The sequence below is a fragment of the Argentina silus genome (assembly GCF_951799395.1).
Source record: "Argentina silus genome assembly, chromosome: 2".
Taxonomy (NCBI): Eukaryota; Metazoa; Chordata; class Actinopteri; order Argentiniformes; family Argentinidae; genus Argentina; species Argentina silus.
The window spans coordinates 24,217,970-24,234,207 of record NC_139656.1 but is presented as its reverse complement, the minus strand read 5'-3'; the positions used below and the strand labels follow the sequence as shown (position 1 = coordinate 24,234,207).

Here is a 16,238-nt window from a genome sequence, read left to right as displayed (position 1 = left end):
GTTTCTCAGCCAATACAAATGACCTTCGCAACGGGAGCTTTCTTGGAGTCACCGTGCTTTTGTCATTATCAAATGGAAGCAGCAAAATAATCAATATATGTTTAGAAAATATGAAGTTTAGGCTAACCGTGATTGTTTTCTAGCCATAGTCTAATTGAATCTAATTATGTACTCACTGAACACTTTATTAGGAACACCTGTACACCTTCTCATGTAATGGTGTGGGGAATGTTTTCTTGGCACACTTCACAATGCACAAACGCTTCAAAAGTAGAAAGTAGTATTAAAATACATTTCTGGATTAAAACACAAATAAAAAAGTTGATTGTAACTGAGATAGTGCCACATGATATGCGCATAATTCAAGTCATTGCTTATTGTGCTCAGGCCTCAAGACATCAGTCTGAATAGACTAGTTTATGACATCAGTCTCAGAGAGACAGATACATTTACTCCAGTTAGTGTTGATGGATGCACAGGGAGTGTGCCTCGGGCATGCACGCCAGAGTGACCTGGACTGTCTTGTGTCAAGCTGTTTACATGTTGATATGATGTAGTGATGATGATGATGATGATGATGATGATGATGATGATGTTGTTAATGATTGGCCGAGCAATGGGGATAGTATTGGTAACTAGGACAACCAAGAGAACTCGGGAGGTTCCGCACCATGGTGGTACATAGAGGGGATGAGACGTCTGGCTTATTGGGGCCACCGCAGGCATCTTAAGATGTGATTATTTGAGCTGACACTCTGGGGTCGAGCACTGACAGCGATCCCTGTGTTAGAGAAGGTTGTGAATGTCAGCCCGATGCCCGTGTTCGGTTGTGTGCCCTGCCCAAATGTGGAGGTGCAGTATACGCTGTTCACTGTCCCTTTAGGGGAGAAAGTCGCCATATCGTTTGCAATTCAAACAAAGGAGAGCATGTTTAATCCCCATAAGGAGGCTAACAAGGCACTTGTTTGAGATACCTGTGGTAAAAAAGGACATACTTGGCTGCAGGGCTTTGCTTCACAGCACGTGGTAATTGCAAATGTGCTGTAATTGGGAAAAGGGGCTCAGGAATAATTGGTCGGGCATGCCGTTATCAAAATGATATTAAGAGCAGCCTAATTAATTGTCAACTATATAAATGGGCAGGTTATTTTGTCTTCATTGAAATCAGTTACGGAATGTAGTGGTTCCACAACGGCATTTTGGTTTGTCGCTGCTCTTTTCTTAAGGTGCGGGAAATACAGCCAGCCGTCTTTGAGCACACGGCCCTTCCCCCGTTGCTCTATACCAACACCATCACACAGAGCAGTGAAGGGAAAGAGAGAGAGAGAGAGAGAGAGAGAGAGAGAGAGAGAGAGAGAGAGAGAGAGAGAGAGAGAAGAGGAGAGGAGAGGAGAAATGGATGGGAGGGGGCCGTTGCGCCAGTGGGGAGGGAGAAGAGGAGAGAGAGAGAGCGTGAGCGCGCGAGAGCGAGATACACAGCACCAGTGGCAGGGAAACACACCCGTCAGCCGCGCGCAGAGGAAAGAAAAAAGGGCAGCACGGACAAAGGAAACATGGATACACTGAAGAAGTATCCGTCCAAACAGATAACGGAATGGATGTGCTGTCCCTCTTGCACCTAACGTGAAACCAATTAGCCCATTTTAATGCGGTGGTGGGAGGCGAGATATTGCAAGCTAAAAAGGCGGAAAGCTGTATTCAATCCGTCTGCGGATCCTATGAGCTTGCGATGGCTGTTGCGGGGATATGTAACTGTATAGGAAACAATGTGCCTCTTTCCTTTTTTGTATTTTTCTTATGTTGTGGCCTTTCATTTGGACAATTACGATACTCCATTCCGGAGGAATTAGAAAATGGAGCAGTGGTTGGGGATCTCGTGCAGGACTTGGGTTTGGATATTCGAAAGCTCTCCACTCGAAAGATAAAGGTAACCTCCAACAGTGGAAAACGATATGTGGATGTCAACCCCAAAAATGGTAAATTATTTGTCAATGAGAGAATCGACAGAGAGACTCTGTGTGATTTGAGCAGCACCTGCCTTTTAAATTTAGAGGTGCTTGTTGAAAACCCCTCCGAGGTGCACAATGTCGTGGTGGAGATTGTGGATGCGAATGACAATGCACCGCAGTTCCCTAGAGACGAGTATCAATTGGAAATTACAGAATCGACGTTACCAGGTTCTCGTTTCCCCATTGAGAGCGCCCAGGATCCGGACGCTGGATCCAATTCAGTTCGCCTGTATCGACTCAGCCCAAATGAACACTTCGCGCTGGATTCCAACAAACCCTCCCTCAACAGCAAGCACATTGAGCTCGTTCTTAAAAAGCCTCTTGATCGCGAACAGACAGGCTACCACCAATTAATTTTGACTGCTGCGGACGGCGGAACACCAGCAAAAACCGGCACCGCTAAAATTAACGTACGAGTCCTAGACACTAATGACAATGTCCCCGTATTTGACAGCTCAGTGTATAAAGTCAAATTGTTGGAAAACTCACCAAAAGACACACTGGTCATCAAATTGAACACCACAGACCTCGATGAGGGTACCAATGGGGAGGTGTATTACTCTTTCAGCAGCTACACTCCCGAGAGAGTGAGACAGATGTTCACCATGGACACCAACACGGGTGAGATCAGAGTGAAAAGCAATGTGGACTATGAGGAGACCAACTCATATGAGATGTACATCCAGGCGATGGATAAGGGCCCTGGTGCTGTGGCTGCACACTGTAAGGTGGTGGTGGAGGTGGTGGATGTGAATGACAATGTCCCTGAGATTGTGTTGTCCTCTCTGTCCAGCCCAGTGAGGGAGGATGCCCGTGCTGACACTGTTGTAGCCCTAATTAGTGTGACAGATAGGGACTCTGGCCCCAACAAACAGGTGAGCCTGGAGATCCCCCCTGGCCTTCCTTTCAAGATTAAGTCCTTCAGAAACTACTACACCCTAGTCACCTCTGCCTTCCTGGACCGTGAGACCACTGCGGCCTACAATGTCACGCTCAGTGCCACTGATGGCGGCACCCCGCCCCTCTCCTCCCAAAAGACCATACAGGTGGATGTGGCTGATGTCAATGACAATCCACCACGTTTTGAGCAGACCTCATACACTGTCTACGTGACGGAGAACAATGCCCCTGGTGCCTCTCTGTGCACCGTGAAAGCCCAGGACTCAGACGTCAACGAGAACGCCCGCATCACTTACACTGTCCTCAATGACAACAACCATGGCATCCCAGTCACCTCCTACGTGTCTGTGAAAGCTGACACAGGAGAGGCCTATGCCCTGCGCGCCTTTGACTATGAGTCACTCAGGGAGTTTCACTTCCAGGTCAAAGCTCAGGATGGGGGCATCCCGCCACTCAGCCGGGTGGCCACTGTCTACATCTACATCATGGATCAGAATGACCACGTGCCAGAGATAGTGAACCCGGCGGGCAACGGCACGCGCTCCACAGAGACGGTGCTGAAGAACGCTGAGCCTGGTGCCCTGGTGACCAAGGTGGTGGCGTACGATGCAGACGCAGGTCCCAACGCTTGGCTGATCTATGTGTTGGAGCAGGCCACGGACCTTGACCTGTTCAAAGTGCATGAGCACACAGGGGAGGTTCGCACCACACGCCGGGTCCTGGAGGACAACTCCACCTCCTTCAGCCTGGTCGTGCTGGTACGGGACCACGGCCAGCCACCCCTCTCCTCTTCTGTCACTGTCAACGTGGCCGTCATGGAGGTGCCACCCAAGGTGACCCCTGACCCCAAGAGGATCATTCGACCCCATAGTACACTGCTCTTCTCCAATGTGACGCTCTATCTAATCGTGGCCCTGAGCGCCACCACCTTCGTGTTCTTGGTGACTGTGGTGGTGCTGGCCATCGTGCGTTGCCATGCCTACTGCACCCAGCCTGGGTCCTGCTCCCCCTGTTGCGTGTCTCAGAAGACCGCCTCGGACGGCGGGAGCAGCAGTGTAGGTGGAGGTGGTGGTGGTGGAGGTGGGTCACAACCCAATAACAATGTGATGATGCGGAGAGACCTCAAGGTGGAGCCGCACTACATTGAGGTGCGTGGGAACGGCTCGCTGACCAAGACGTACTGCTACAAGACATGCCTGACCGCCACCTCGGGCAGTGACACCTTCATGTTCTACAACACAGGCCGGCCCATAAGCGGCACCTGGGGCTCTGAGCGCTTCTTCACGGGCGGGAGTGGGTTTGTAAGGAGACTGAGCATGCCTGACGCTTCACTGCAAGTCTGTCCAGAGGTGCGTCACTTTTTACCTCATACTTTCATCTAAATGACTGGCAGGTCATGGTACCCCACGAGGAGAGCCTCACAAACTGACACCTCCTCAGATTATGCACTAGGCTTTGCTATATTGGTTATGTTGACACAGTGGCTTTGTTTTACATTATATATGCATGATGCATTGGGATCACATCATACCACTAGTCTTTGTTATGTATGTGTGTGACATGGAAAGCTGTGGTTGTTCAGTATATCATCGTGCTTGCTGAAGTTTTTTATTCTTGTCATATTATAGCTTTGCTGTCATATTCTAGTTTCATTTTGTTTAGTACCTTTTGACAGTGGTACATTCTGACAGTGTCAGATTTGATATGCTCCTTTGATGACTGTGTGTATGCTTGTGGGTCTGTGTCTCTCTTTGTTCTTTTCCCAGTTGCACAGTGTAGTTCCTTCACCCAGCTCAGCACTCATACTGCATTAGTGTCATAACGGAAGACTTTCGGAAGAGTCCTGCTGTATTTCTGATGATTCAGGGATTTGGGCTTCAGTTTGATGTTGTCATCACATATTCACTCAGAGCAGGTCATTTTGACTCTCCCGCTAACCCATTCTCTGTCCAAGTAGGTTTGGATTCATCATGTCTCACCGTGTCAGCCTCTCTGTGTTGTGTGCCTATATTTGTCCTTACTTAATTGTAGCTGTAGTTTGTGTGTGTGTGTGTGTGTGTACGTGTATGTGTGTGTGGTGTTAAATTTGTTGTCTTGAAAGGACATCCCACTACGGGTCCTCCTAGTCTTCCTTACCAGTCTTTCACATAGATACCAGTGTTCTCTCTTGTAGGCATTCCTACTGCCTCTCCTCTATACCCTAATCCCAATCTATGCTGCTGTAGGAAAGTGCTGGCATTCATGTTAGAGCATTAGGAGTCAAAGCTGAGTGCTACAAGAAATGACAGGCACACAAATATTTATCACAACATGGCTATGATGAAATATGGTCTGCAGTAGCACTTAGGAATTGGATAAACATGTCGTGGACAGAGTATAGTCTGAATTCAGCTTTCATTGAAGCTGTTTAAGATGTGTATGTGTGTTTCATTTCCATAAGAATGACCACAGATTATAGATTTAATGAAGACTTCCCTGAAGAGTGCAAACGCCACTGTTAAACAGAGGCCATTTCAGTTCATATGTGCTCTACTTATGTTGCCGATGTTTTTATGTCTGTTCACAATTTGTTGTATATAATTTGTCCCTGTTTAATTGCCGTGAACTCATGTTTACTCTAACGAGCAGAGATCTGGCTTCCTGCTCTAATGGGCTTGCATACGATCTGATGCGTTCCAGTTTTATCTGTCCGGGGGGTTGGATAGGTTGTAGGCCATAATGTTGTCAGGACGTTGTTTAGAGGCCACAGGGTTGATTTGTGTTCTTCATGGTGTGGGTGTGGCAGTAGATGGGCCATGTTAACTGGTCACTGGTGCAATAAGCAGAGAAGACGTCTGGCCAAGATAAGAGGGACAGTGGAAATTGAATTAACCTCCAGCCCCTGTTTTCCAGCCCCACAAATTAGATTCACTCAGAGAGGCTGTGTCTCAGAGCAGAAGATGCTCCCCTCTGAATTGAGTTGATTAAAGAACATAATGTACCCTCTTTATCTGGGGTGCCAGCAAATGCCTGAGATCTTAAACCACATCTCACGTCTAGACCATAGGTCTGAGGTCCAGGACCACATTTCTGTGATGATGATGATGATGATGATGATATGTAAATTTCAAATATTCAAAGCACTGAAAATCTATTATGAACCGTTATGTAATGTTTGAACCTTGTGAAAAGCAAACTCAAGCCAGTACGGGCTTGAATTATTTAGGTCAATTAAAAACATACAGTAGGCCTATTTGTCCACATGCACATGGAGCAGTCTTGTGGAGAACATTAATGAACTTGACTAATGTATGGCTGCCTTAGGAGAGCAGCCCTTCACCCAAGTCCAACATGAACAGGGGTGTAGGATGTGGTTGCCGTGGTGACAGGGGCTCTTGATGATTGGATTACCCCTAAAGCCCAGCTGCAGTGTGACTGATGAGGCAGTCATTTACCAGAGCTGCCTGCAGCTCTGAGCCTGCGGCACTCAACCTGACTTCATCAAGACCAGACAGATTTATTTACACACACACACACACACACACACACACACACACACACACACACACACACACACACACACACAAATACATAACACACAAAGACACAGTAACTCACATACTGTACAGTACATACAAACATTTCTGCAGAAATCCACAAATCCTCTGACACAATAAGACACACAGGAATTCACTATCTCGGAATGTATCAGTGTGTCTCTCAATGTCATTTTGTAAAGGGTATGTGTGTGTGTTTGATGGCAGACACACTGTCTTACAGAACTGCAGTGCTCCTATCAGGATGTATGGCTGGAATGTGCACCATGTTTAATTAATGAGATATCTGACCTCTCTCTGAGATCAAACTAACTAACTAACTCTCTCTCTCTCTCTCTCTCTCTCTCTCCCTCTCTCTCATAGCCAAAAGCCCCGAATGCTGACTGGCGATATTCCGCGTCTTTGAGGGCAGGAATGCAGAGGTAAGCACTTTCCTCTTTTGCCCTTTGGTGACTTTTAACCTTGATAGGAGCGCCCAAAACCACACCCTTCCACAGAGTATCACCTACGCAGTATGAATATAGACTATTATTTGGCATGGCCACTTTTTGCTCATAGACCGAACTAAATTAGCCTTAATTTTAGAGCTCTTAGATTCCGGAGTGTGTGACTGACCTAACATGCTATGCATGTCTGCACCACAAAGACTGGGGAAGTTGGAGGTAGAGCTCTTAGGCTACAGGCTACAGCCACACCAGCCTGCAGACAACACAACCCGACATGTCAGATCAGCAACAGCCACCATGGCCACTGATGGATCCTCGACATGTGTGTGACCCCTCATTGCCTCCTGTTTGGGCCAGCTGCGCCCTGTCTGTACTCTCAGCCACCCCAAGAGGAGGGGGGGGGGGAGCACACACACACACACACACACACACACACACACACACACACACACACACACACACAGGGGCTGAACTGTGCTGTAGAAGCCGGGCCCAGTAGCCCTGCTGCTCTGCAGTGCGATAGTGTATATAGGTCATCTACATTCCGAGCGCCACTCCTGCCGGATACAAAGTCCTTCAGGAGGTACTGTGAAGGACAAACGAGCTGATGAACTGGCTGTGAGCCTTCTCAGCCATAGATAATCACACACACACACACACACACACTGTCACACTGTCTGTTTCTTCATTTAGATGAATGTGTTAATCAGTAGGCCCTTTGGGCTTGGCCTGTGTAAGAATGTGTGTGTGTGTGTGTGTGTGTGGGGGGGGGGGGGGGGGGGGGGGGCGGGGGTGGGGGGGAGGGTTTGAATACAGGCTGCAGAGGACATTTTTCTTCTCCGGGGGAGTGACTGGTCCTTCTGGATACAATAAAGTCATTTTGCATGAATTGCACAATGCTATACTAAGAGTGCAGGCTCTCCTGATAATCCTCCTGTAATACCTCAGAACCTTAAACATGGTCTGGTTTGATCAGGGTGTTGATGTGGTGTTCAGAGTGATTATGTATCATATGATAATGACATATATTATCATTCCTGATTTATATCCACCATCTTGGCATTTAGCTATAGCTGAGTTCAAAATGGCAGTGTTGTAACTCCCGTCAGAAACATTTATTCTTAATACAGACACATTGACAACCTTAACATGTACAGCTATTCCTTCTATGTTTTGGCTATTATATGTTTTTGATTGATTGATTGATCTCCCAACACCACATTACCTACATAGCACATCCACACACGCCAACAACCACGACACACACAGCACACTCTTCACAGTATATCCCATTCTACTGTATCACATACAACACACACTCTCACTCCTCTAAACCAGTGCCTACACCAGTTTAAACTGCTGAACCCTGAACCCCTTCTTTCCCTGCTAAATCGTTGACTATTTTGCCTTAAAATATTAAACAGATCCATTACTGTCACTATTACACTCAGTAAAACCAATCCCATTACACACACACACACACACACACACACACACACACACACACACACACAGTAAAGGGTGCATAACACACCTTGTGCTGCATTGCAGAGGCCACAGTCAGTGCTTGCTGCTCCTCTGCAAGTCTGCAAGCCTTACATTATGAATCTATTGGAAAAAGGAGTGTGTGTGTGTGTTTGGTTTCCAAGACAATTAAAACATTAAGTGTTCACAGAACACCCTCTCACCCTCTCTCTCTCTCTCACCCTCTCTCTCTCACCCTCTCCCCCCCCCTCCCTCTCTCTCTCTCTTGCTATCTCTGTCTCTTGATGTTTATTAAATGTCTCCTTAGTCACTCTGTCTCAACACATTATATTATTTATTATATTGGAGGTGAAGTGATACTAAAACTGAACATAATAACCCAAGGCAGCCTACAGTGTCATCTTTCACAAACCACAGACAAATCAGGGTGCAACTAACACCCCCCCCCCCCCCCCCCCCTCCGGCTTTTTTTTACTGATTAAAAGCTGGTTGTTAAACTTGAAGGGATAATTAGAACTTCAGTGTGTCCCTGTGTGTGTGTGTGTGTTTGTGTGTGCCTATTCAATTGTAGAGTTATTTTGATATTTCAAGTTGACTGTCTGTTTACATTTCTCAAATGTTCAAATCTGATTTGTGACATCACCCAGGAAAACTGAGGTGGCAGACGATTGTGATGTCATGAGTCTGAATGTCCACATAGTCATTCTAATTGTGGATGTTTCTTTTGCTGTTTCAGCTCGGTCCACATGGAGGAGTCCTCAGTGATGCAAGGAGCCCAGGGGATGCTGGTCCAGAACTGGCCTACTGTGTCCAGCGCAGCAGGTGAGGGGGAGACCAGCTGTGTGTGTGTGTGTGTGTGTGTGTGTGTGTGTGTGTGTGTGTGTGTGTGTGTGTGTGTGTGTGTGTGTGTGTGTGTGTGTGTGTGTGTGTGTGTGTGTGTGTGTGTGTGTGTGTGTGTGTGTGTGTGTGTGTGTGTGTGTGTGTGCGCGCGCGCGTGTGTGAGGGGGAGAGGGGGTGAAAAGTGCACAGGAGTCCTTCTGCTACCAGCTCCTGTTATGGAGGTCCTGTGCAGAGATCTGAAATGACAGCAAATAAATAGAAATAAGTATAGCAGATGGGAAACATGACCTTTTAGAATCCCCTGCCAGATGAACGCTCCAGAGGCAGCATCCTGGAAATACTAGGGCCAATGGAAATACTAGGGCCAAAATAGGAGCCAATGAGAGATAGTGGCGCAGACTGCCAAATGTGTCAGACAAAGAACATGGGACACATTTTGACAAGCGTGACACAGTAGGTGTCATCGACCGAAAATAGCCAGGTGTGAAATAAAGGTTGATCGCTACCTTCAATGAGCATCTTGACATTTATTTCCGATGATAGAAAGCTAAAACAATCTCCATTGAAAGTCATTTCTCTGTAGTGAGTAAGAAAGAGGGAGAGGAAGGAGACAAACAGAATGAAAAGAATAGAGAGAGAGAGACTTGATGACAGTTGACTAGTAAGCTCCTGTGGCTGTGTTCTGAGGGTTTTGTCAGAACGCCTGGGCGGGGGGTTGGTTCCTGTCAGCTGCCTACCTCTTCTCCAGTGCTGGCCCAGGCTGAGCGCACCATTGATTTCCTGTCCAACGACAGGACTTAGAGCACAGGTGTCGGACCCTAGGGTGGGTGATTGAGGGAGCATCACTCTGACTGACTGAAGTGTGTGTGTGTGTGTGTGTGTGTGTGTGTGTGTGTGTAAGGTAAGTGTGTGTGTGTGTGTGTGTGCGTGCGTGCGTGCGTGCGTGCGTGCGTGCGTGCGTGCGTGCGTGCGCATGTGTGCAAGTGTGTGTCTGTTCACCCCAGTGTCTTTGGGCGTGAATGAAATAATCGAGGGGGAGTAAGAGAGAGAGAGGGGGGGGGCAGGGGAGAGAAGAGGGAGTGTATATAAGCTCCATTGATTTTTCTACCTGGCTGCAGTTTTGTGGAGCGGATGGAAAACTTCCACTCTCTGGTCTTGCAGAGAATCCAATACTCTCTGGAAGCAGAGGACATGTAGAGTGTACCGCAAGACTGTCAGGAACGGCTCAGTGCAGAAGGGGGATTCATGCAGGGTGAGGAGTGGCTTAGTGCTGAGGGCTAATGCATCGCATGGTCAAGCAACAGGGGAAAGTGGGTGCAGGATCATTAGGAGCAGCTTAGCGCATTCTGTACCGTATACTGTACTGCTATACTGTATGTGTACAGTGCAGCAGCTTTGTATTAACATGCAGTATCACGCAGGGGTAGAGGTGTCTTAAGGAAAACCATTGTATATTGCAAAGGTAGACATGTTGCATCTCCCAAAAAGGCAGTCCACTTCCTCAATGCAATTTCAGGAAGGAGAGCGCTTGTGAAATCCAGAGTGATTTGGGAAGAAAGAGAGAGCCAGATAAGAAGGATGGAGGAGAAGGAGAGAGAGGTGTGGGGGGATGGAGGAAGAAGAGGAGGAGGAGAGGGGTTTAGGATTGGCAGGACCCTGCGGTAGTGGTGTTGCTAGGGAACGCCATGTGACTTGTTGCTAGGCAACGCCGTCTAACTGAGAGATTGCTGCAGCAGCACCACCCTCCATCAGCAGGGAGTGGGCGAAGGCAGTTTCCACAGCAACCATTGATACCCTGAATGGGGGATTTAGAGGCAGAGAAATAGAGAGGGGGGGGTGATAGGAGTAGGGAATAGTTTAGAGAGGAGAGAGAGGGCAGGCACGGATGGAGAGGAAGTGAGATGGAGATAGAGGGGTGATAGATGCACAGCGAGCTTTAAATATGTTCTGTCCTCAGGGAATGCTGCAAAACCAATGCCAGGCACAAACACACGCACACATGAACACACACAGACACACACACACACGCACACACAGTCACAGACACACCCTTGCGCACACGCACACGCACACACACATACAAACACACACACACACACACACACACACACACACACACACACACACACACACACACACACACAGGCACATAGGCTCACATTTTGTGGGTCAGAAAGAGGAATTGTAGGACGAGGAGTAACCCAGATTGGGCAGGAACTAAAGTAGTTAGAATGTAGAACATAGTGTTGAAATGAGGCTAGAGCCATCCAGACATCTGGATACCATGGTAACCTCCTTACAGAGTGCTTTAGTAACCTGCTTAGCAGCAGCAGCAGCAGCAGCATGTGTAGTTTTAATGTGATGTTTGAGAAAACCAGCCATGACCACGGTAGGGCAGAGCAGCAAATAGGGCTGCATATTAGCATGCATACAAAAAGCACTATGTATGCAGAGTCTGTCACGCCTTCTCTTGCTGGCTCCGCAGAGAATTATACATAGAAAAGACTCTGCCACCATCCTCAACAGAGTAGCATTCAGTAAATTGAAACAACATTTATTTAGATAGACAGACTAAAGAGGCAAGAGAGAGAGAGCGAGAGAGAGAGAGAGAGAGAGAGAGAGATGGGGGGGGGGGATAATTGAGTGAGGGAGAGGACAGGTTGGTTTCTTCCTATGAGTGCACAGTAGATGAGAAAAGGGTATATCTTTTGGATGGAGATTGAGTATGGCCATTATTTCCTGGGGCTTTAAAGTCAATTATTTGTGAGGTTATTTGTGAGGTGAGGTAGAGGTTCCACTTCTCCTGCAAAATAAATGCTATGGATGCATGCTACAATGTCTGACCTTTTCAGACATATTGGATCCATCAAGCCATACCCAGAGTGTATACACACATACACGCACGCACGCACGCACGCACGCACGCACGCACGCACGCACGCACGCACGCACTGTACTGACCTTATCAGAATAGTACAGCATATTTTCATGCACTCTCCCTGTGGAACTGTGCATGAATTCATTTAGATACTCCAGCCATTTTTATCATTAACCTATAAATGAAAAACAAACAGAATCTCTTTTCAGGGCCTGAGTTTGTTCTAAATAAAACACATTGAGAAAGTAGGTCAGAGCCCAGGGAAACTGGTCTGGGCCTGAGAGCACTGTCTAAGTACATAACAACATGCTAAGTACATAACATGACATTTCTGTTTCCTTCCCATGCTTCCTTCTCCCTCTGTATCTATCATTCTTTATCTCAGTCTCTCTCTCTCTCTCCCATTTATCTTCTTATGTTTATCCTAACTTCATCTCATCTCTTTGTACCTCACACTCTCATAGTACAGTATATAGTATTTCACCCTCACTCTCTAGGCCCTTCCTCCCATTATCTTTCATCTTTCCCTGCCCCCCCCTTCTCTCTATCTCTCTCTCTCTCTCTCTCTCTCTCTCTCTCTCTCTCTCTCTCTCTCTCTCTCTCTCTCTCTCTCTCTCTCTCTCTCTCTGTCTCTCTCCACTGCCTTGTGAGAGTGGGATTAGTTTAGTGCTGGGTTTTCACAGTTCCTGTCATCCTTACATGCTCATTGCTGTCCCATCTCAGTGTTAAACACCTCGGTGCCCCTCTACTTTTAAAGGTCAGACCTCTTGAGTGTAACTTTGTGTGTTCTCAGCAGCACAACTGTCTGATGAAGTCCTACTCCCCGTAGGCCTCGCTCCCTTGTCATGTGATCAGTGTGCCTCTGGCTCTAACTGTGATTAATTATATTTTCCTTCTTATATTTGTTTGTGTTTCTTTTTTGCTTACGCTGCATTAGTGAGTCCTATGATGCATTACTGTTGGCGTCTCCACCAAAAATAAGACACAATTTTCCTTGGGCAAAACAAGGAACCATGTGCTTGCATGGTGTGCAATACGTTTATTTTCAGGCACACATTTTCATGCTGTTTCCTTTTTTTTTTTCTCCCTTTTTCTCTCTTGTAGATGGAGAGGGGGGTGAGCTGTCCCCTCCAGTGGGTGCTGGGATCAACAGTAACAGTTGGCACTTCCGTTACCCGGCCAACCCGGGCTATGGTCCCCCTCAGGCCCTGAAGCCTGGAGAGATCCCCCCTGAAGCCTTCATCATCCCCGGCTCCCCCGCCATCATCTCCATCCGCCAGGACCAGGGCGCCGGGGATGACAAGGGCGACTTCATCTCCTTCGGCAAGAAGGAGGAGAAGAAGAAGAAGAAGAAGAAGAAGGAAAAGAAGGACAAGAAGGACAAGGGGAAGGAGGATGAGGAGGAGTAGAGGAGAAAGAGGCGATTTAAAAAAAAAGAAAAGAAAACAAGAGCTACCAATTAAAAACAAGAGCAAGAAAAAAAGCCAAAAGTATATTTTAGATGCAGGAGAGCCTCCCTGTGGTGTTTGCATTGATAAGTTGACCTAGCCAGGTCTCCATTAGAAGAGGCCGGTCCCCTTTTTAAACCATGTAAACATGCCATAGTAGTCTGTGCCATGTTGGGTTTACCACCTCTGACAACTACGGGAGTTAACAGGCCCTCATAAGCCAGACATGGAGAGAGAATATGGTGTTTTAAATCAAAACAAGAAAACATATATTTCAATACTCAAATCGCCTGTCTATAATGCTAATATTTCAATCAAATACCACTGCCCCATCCCTCCATGTATGAGGCATATGGGCGACACCTTTCACACCCCCTATTGACAGTAATTCTATAACTGATGCTACTGCTTTGCCCGCCCTCTGCCCAGACTGGTTTGAAAAGGGACACTCTCCCTCCCTGGCCCACCCACGTTGGCATCCTCCACCCCCTTCCTCTTTTGCTCTCCCGATTGGAGGGGAAGAGGAGTTCAATTCGACAGAGTGACAGAGAGGCTTTCTTCCCCTGTAACATGCCTTGTGAAAAAGGAAAGTAAAGTTGTTTGGGGTTTTTTCCAAAAATATATATATAAAACATGACCCAAACAAGACACCTGACATGCGTGTATGTACAGTGCAGCTTGGTGAGATTAGCATTGGTTGAGATTAGTGCGAGATGATATTTGAGGCAGGAAAAGCACAGGATATTTTCAGTATGTGCTGAAGCAGTTGTGTTTCATACCTGTCACTGTCTGCAGCACAGAGCAGAGAGCAGAACATGACACCAGTCTGTGGGGCCTTTAACACACACACACACACACACACACACACACACACACACACACACACACACACACACACACACACACACACACACACACACACACACACACACACACACACGAGGCAGTCAGGGTGGACATGCACACACCTTTCTAACCCAGCCACAAGTCTGAGGCCTTTTGCAGTGGCCTCTTTTCTGTGGGTGTGTAATATGACAGGAACATTGCTTGTTGCTTCATTCCTGTTCAAGCCTGTTCCCCCTGCTTCTGTAATTGAATGTTCAATAGTTGTCCTGCCCTGCCCTCTTGCCTCGCCCGCTTTGGTGCTTGTCGGATTTGCTCGCACGCTGCCTCTGTTTAACCCCTCTACACGTCCTTCCCCCGATCACCGGGGAGGCCTCTTAAAGTCACTCTTAACCTCTGATGAATTGTTCCTCTGTAAAAACAACAGTATTATCCTGTTAAACTCACACACACAGACACTCTTACACACACACACACACACACACACACACACACACACACACACACACACACACACCAATAGAACAAACACAACATTGTTTATTAGCTTTATGTAACTGAGCCTCAGTACTGAACATAAACAACTCCTCCAGATGTCTTTTTTGTTTTGGGGACAGATGTCATCCCTTCCACCTGTTCCACACAGCACAGGAGGGAACCAGGGAGGTTAGCAGGGAAATGGACAGGGTTTCTTCTGTCCAGATGGAGAGAGAGAGAGGAGAGGGAGGGTGAGAGGGAGGGAGAGACCCTAACCCTAACCCTCACATAAAAAGCAATAGCAGCATTGAATTGGGATATCTAGAAACAATATTTCTGAAGAAAAGGGCATCCCTAAGATTAAATCAATATGTTTGGGTTAATACCATTACATCTCCTGCTCACCTCTGTGAGTCCTCCCCTGGCTGACACCTGACCAATCAGAAGAGGCAGTAGGGTGATGTTAGCGCTGCTATTGGGCTAACCCCCCCCCCCCACCCCCCACCCCCGCACACACACACACACACACACACACACACACACACACACAGACACACATACATAAGCCCCGCCTCATTCAGGTGTGATTCAGTGCTGTAAGATCACAAAGTGGCTGTTTGCATGTTATAAGCAGAGGAAACAGATACTATATAGATATATAGAGATAGATATCTTTTTCATTACTTTGAACCATTTTTCACAAACTCAGAGACAAGAGTATTGTCTCTGGTGAAATATGTATCCATTAAACCTACTCTCAAATACACATACATACACATGCACACACATACATACTACCTTCATAGACACACAAATACTATATATTCATGAACAAACATACAAGAATCACATTTTCTATCCTATTGAAGTAAAAATTAACTAACCTTATAGATATATACGTAATGCTGTAGTGTTATGCTATGAAATGCTTTTTTTTGTTTGTTTATGCCCTTCTGATTTCTGAGGATTAGAAAATGAATCCTTTACCTTGTGTTACGCTTTGAAATTATGATCAAACAAACACTGTAACGTGAATCATGTATTCACCTATATCCCTTCCCCCCTTTAAAACAAAAGAAGACAACAAAGGAAAAAAAAAAACTCAAAGAGCAAAAAATGGTAAAAAAAAAAAAATAATAATATCTAAAAGTTGATGTACTCTCTGCTTGTGTGTAGTGAATGTCTCCTCAGTCATACGGTGCCTGGTTGGCACTAAGCAGTCGACTGTGACAGTGCAGATCTGTTAATAAACCTTTTTGTACACCTGCTCATCAATGTAATAGTGATATAGTGATCTTTTTTTTTTTCCTTTTTCTTTTTCGATGGATCTGGTAACGTGTTTTGTTTACAAATAAACTTTTCTTTCTTAAATATCC

General features: G+C 46.6%; 1 protein-coding gene across 1 annotated transcript; it reads left to right on the top strand.

The window, feature by feature from the left end:
* Positions 1–1,597: 1,597 nt before the first annotated feature.
* Positions 1,598–16,238, top strand: LOC310823743 (protocadherin alpha-C2-like). Its single transcript, XM_083696591.1, has 4 exons — positions 1,598–4,258; positions 6,809–6,867; positions 9,113–9,198; positions 13,199–16,238. The coding sequence occupies exons 1-4, from the start codon at positions 1,730–1,732 to the stop codon at positions 13,501–13,503; spliced, it is 2,979 nt and encodes a 992-aa protein (XP_083552717.1). The 5' UTR covers positions 1,598–1,729; the 3' UTR covers positions 13,504–16,238.

Bases quoted from the DNA above. Each gene is read 5' to 3' on its own strand.
- LOC310823743 (XM_083696591.1), top strand. From the start codon at position 1,730: ATGGCTGTTGCGGGGATATGTAACTGTATAGGAAACAATGTGCCTCTT. The intron at 4,259-6,808 runs GTGCGTCACTTT...TCTCTCTCATAG, and splicing joins CACTGCAAGTCTGTCCAGAG to CCAAAAGCCCCGAATGCTGA. The intron at 9,199-13,198 runs GTGAGGGGGAGA...TCTCTCTTGTAG, and splicing joins TACTGTGTCCAGCGCAGCAG to ATGGAGAGGGGGGTGAGCTG.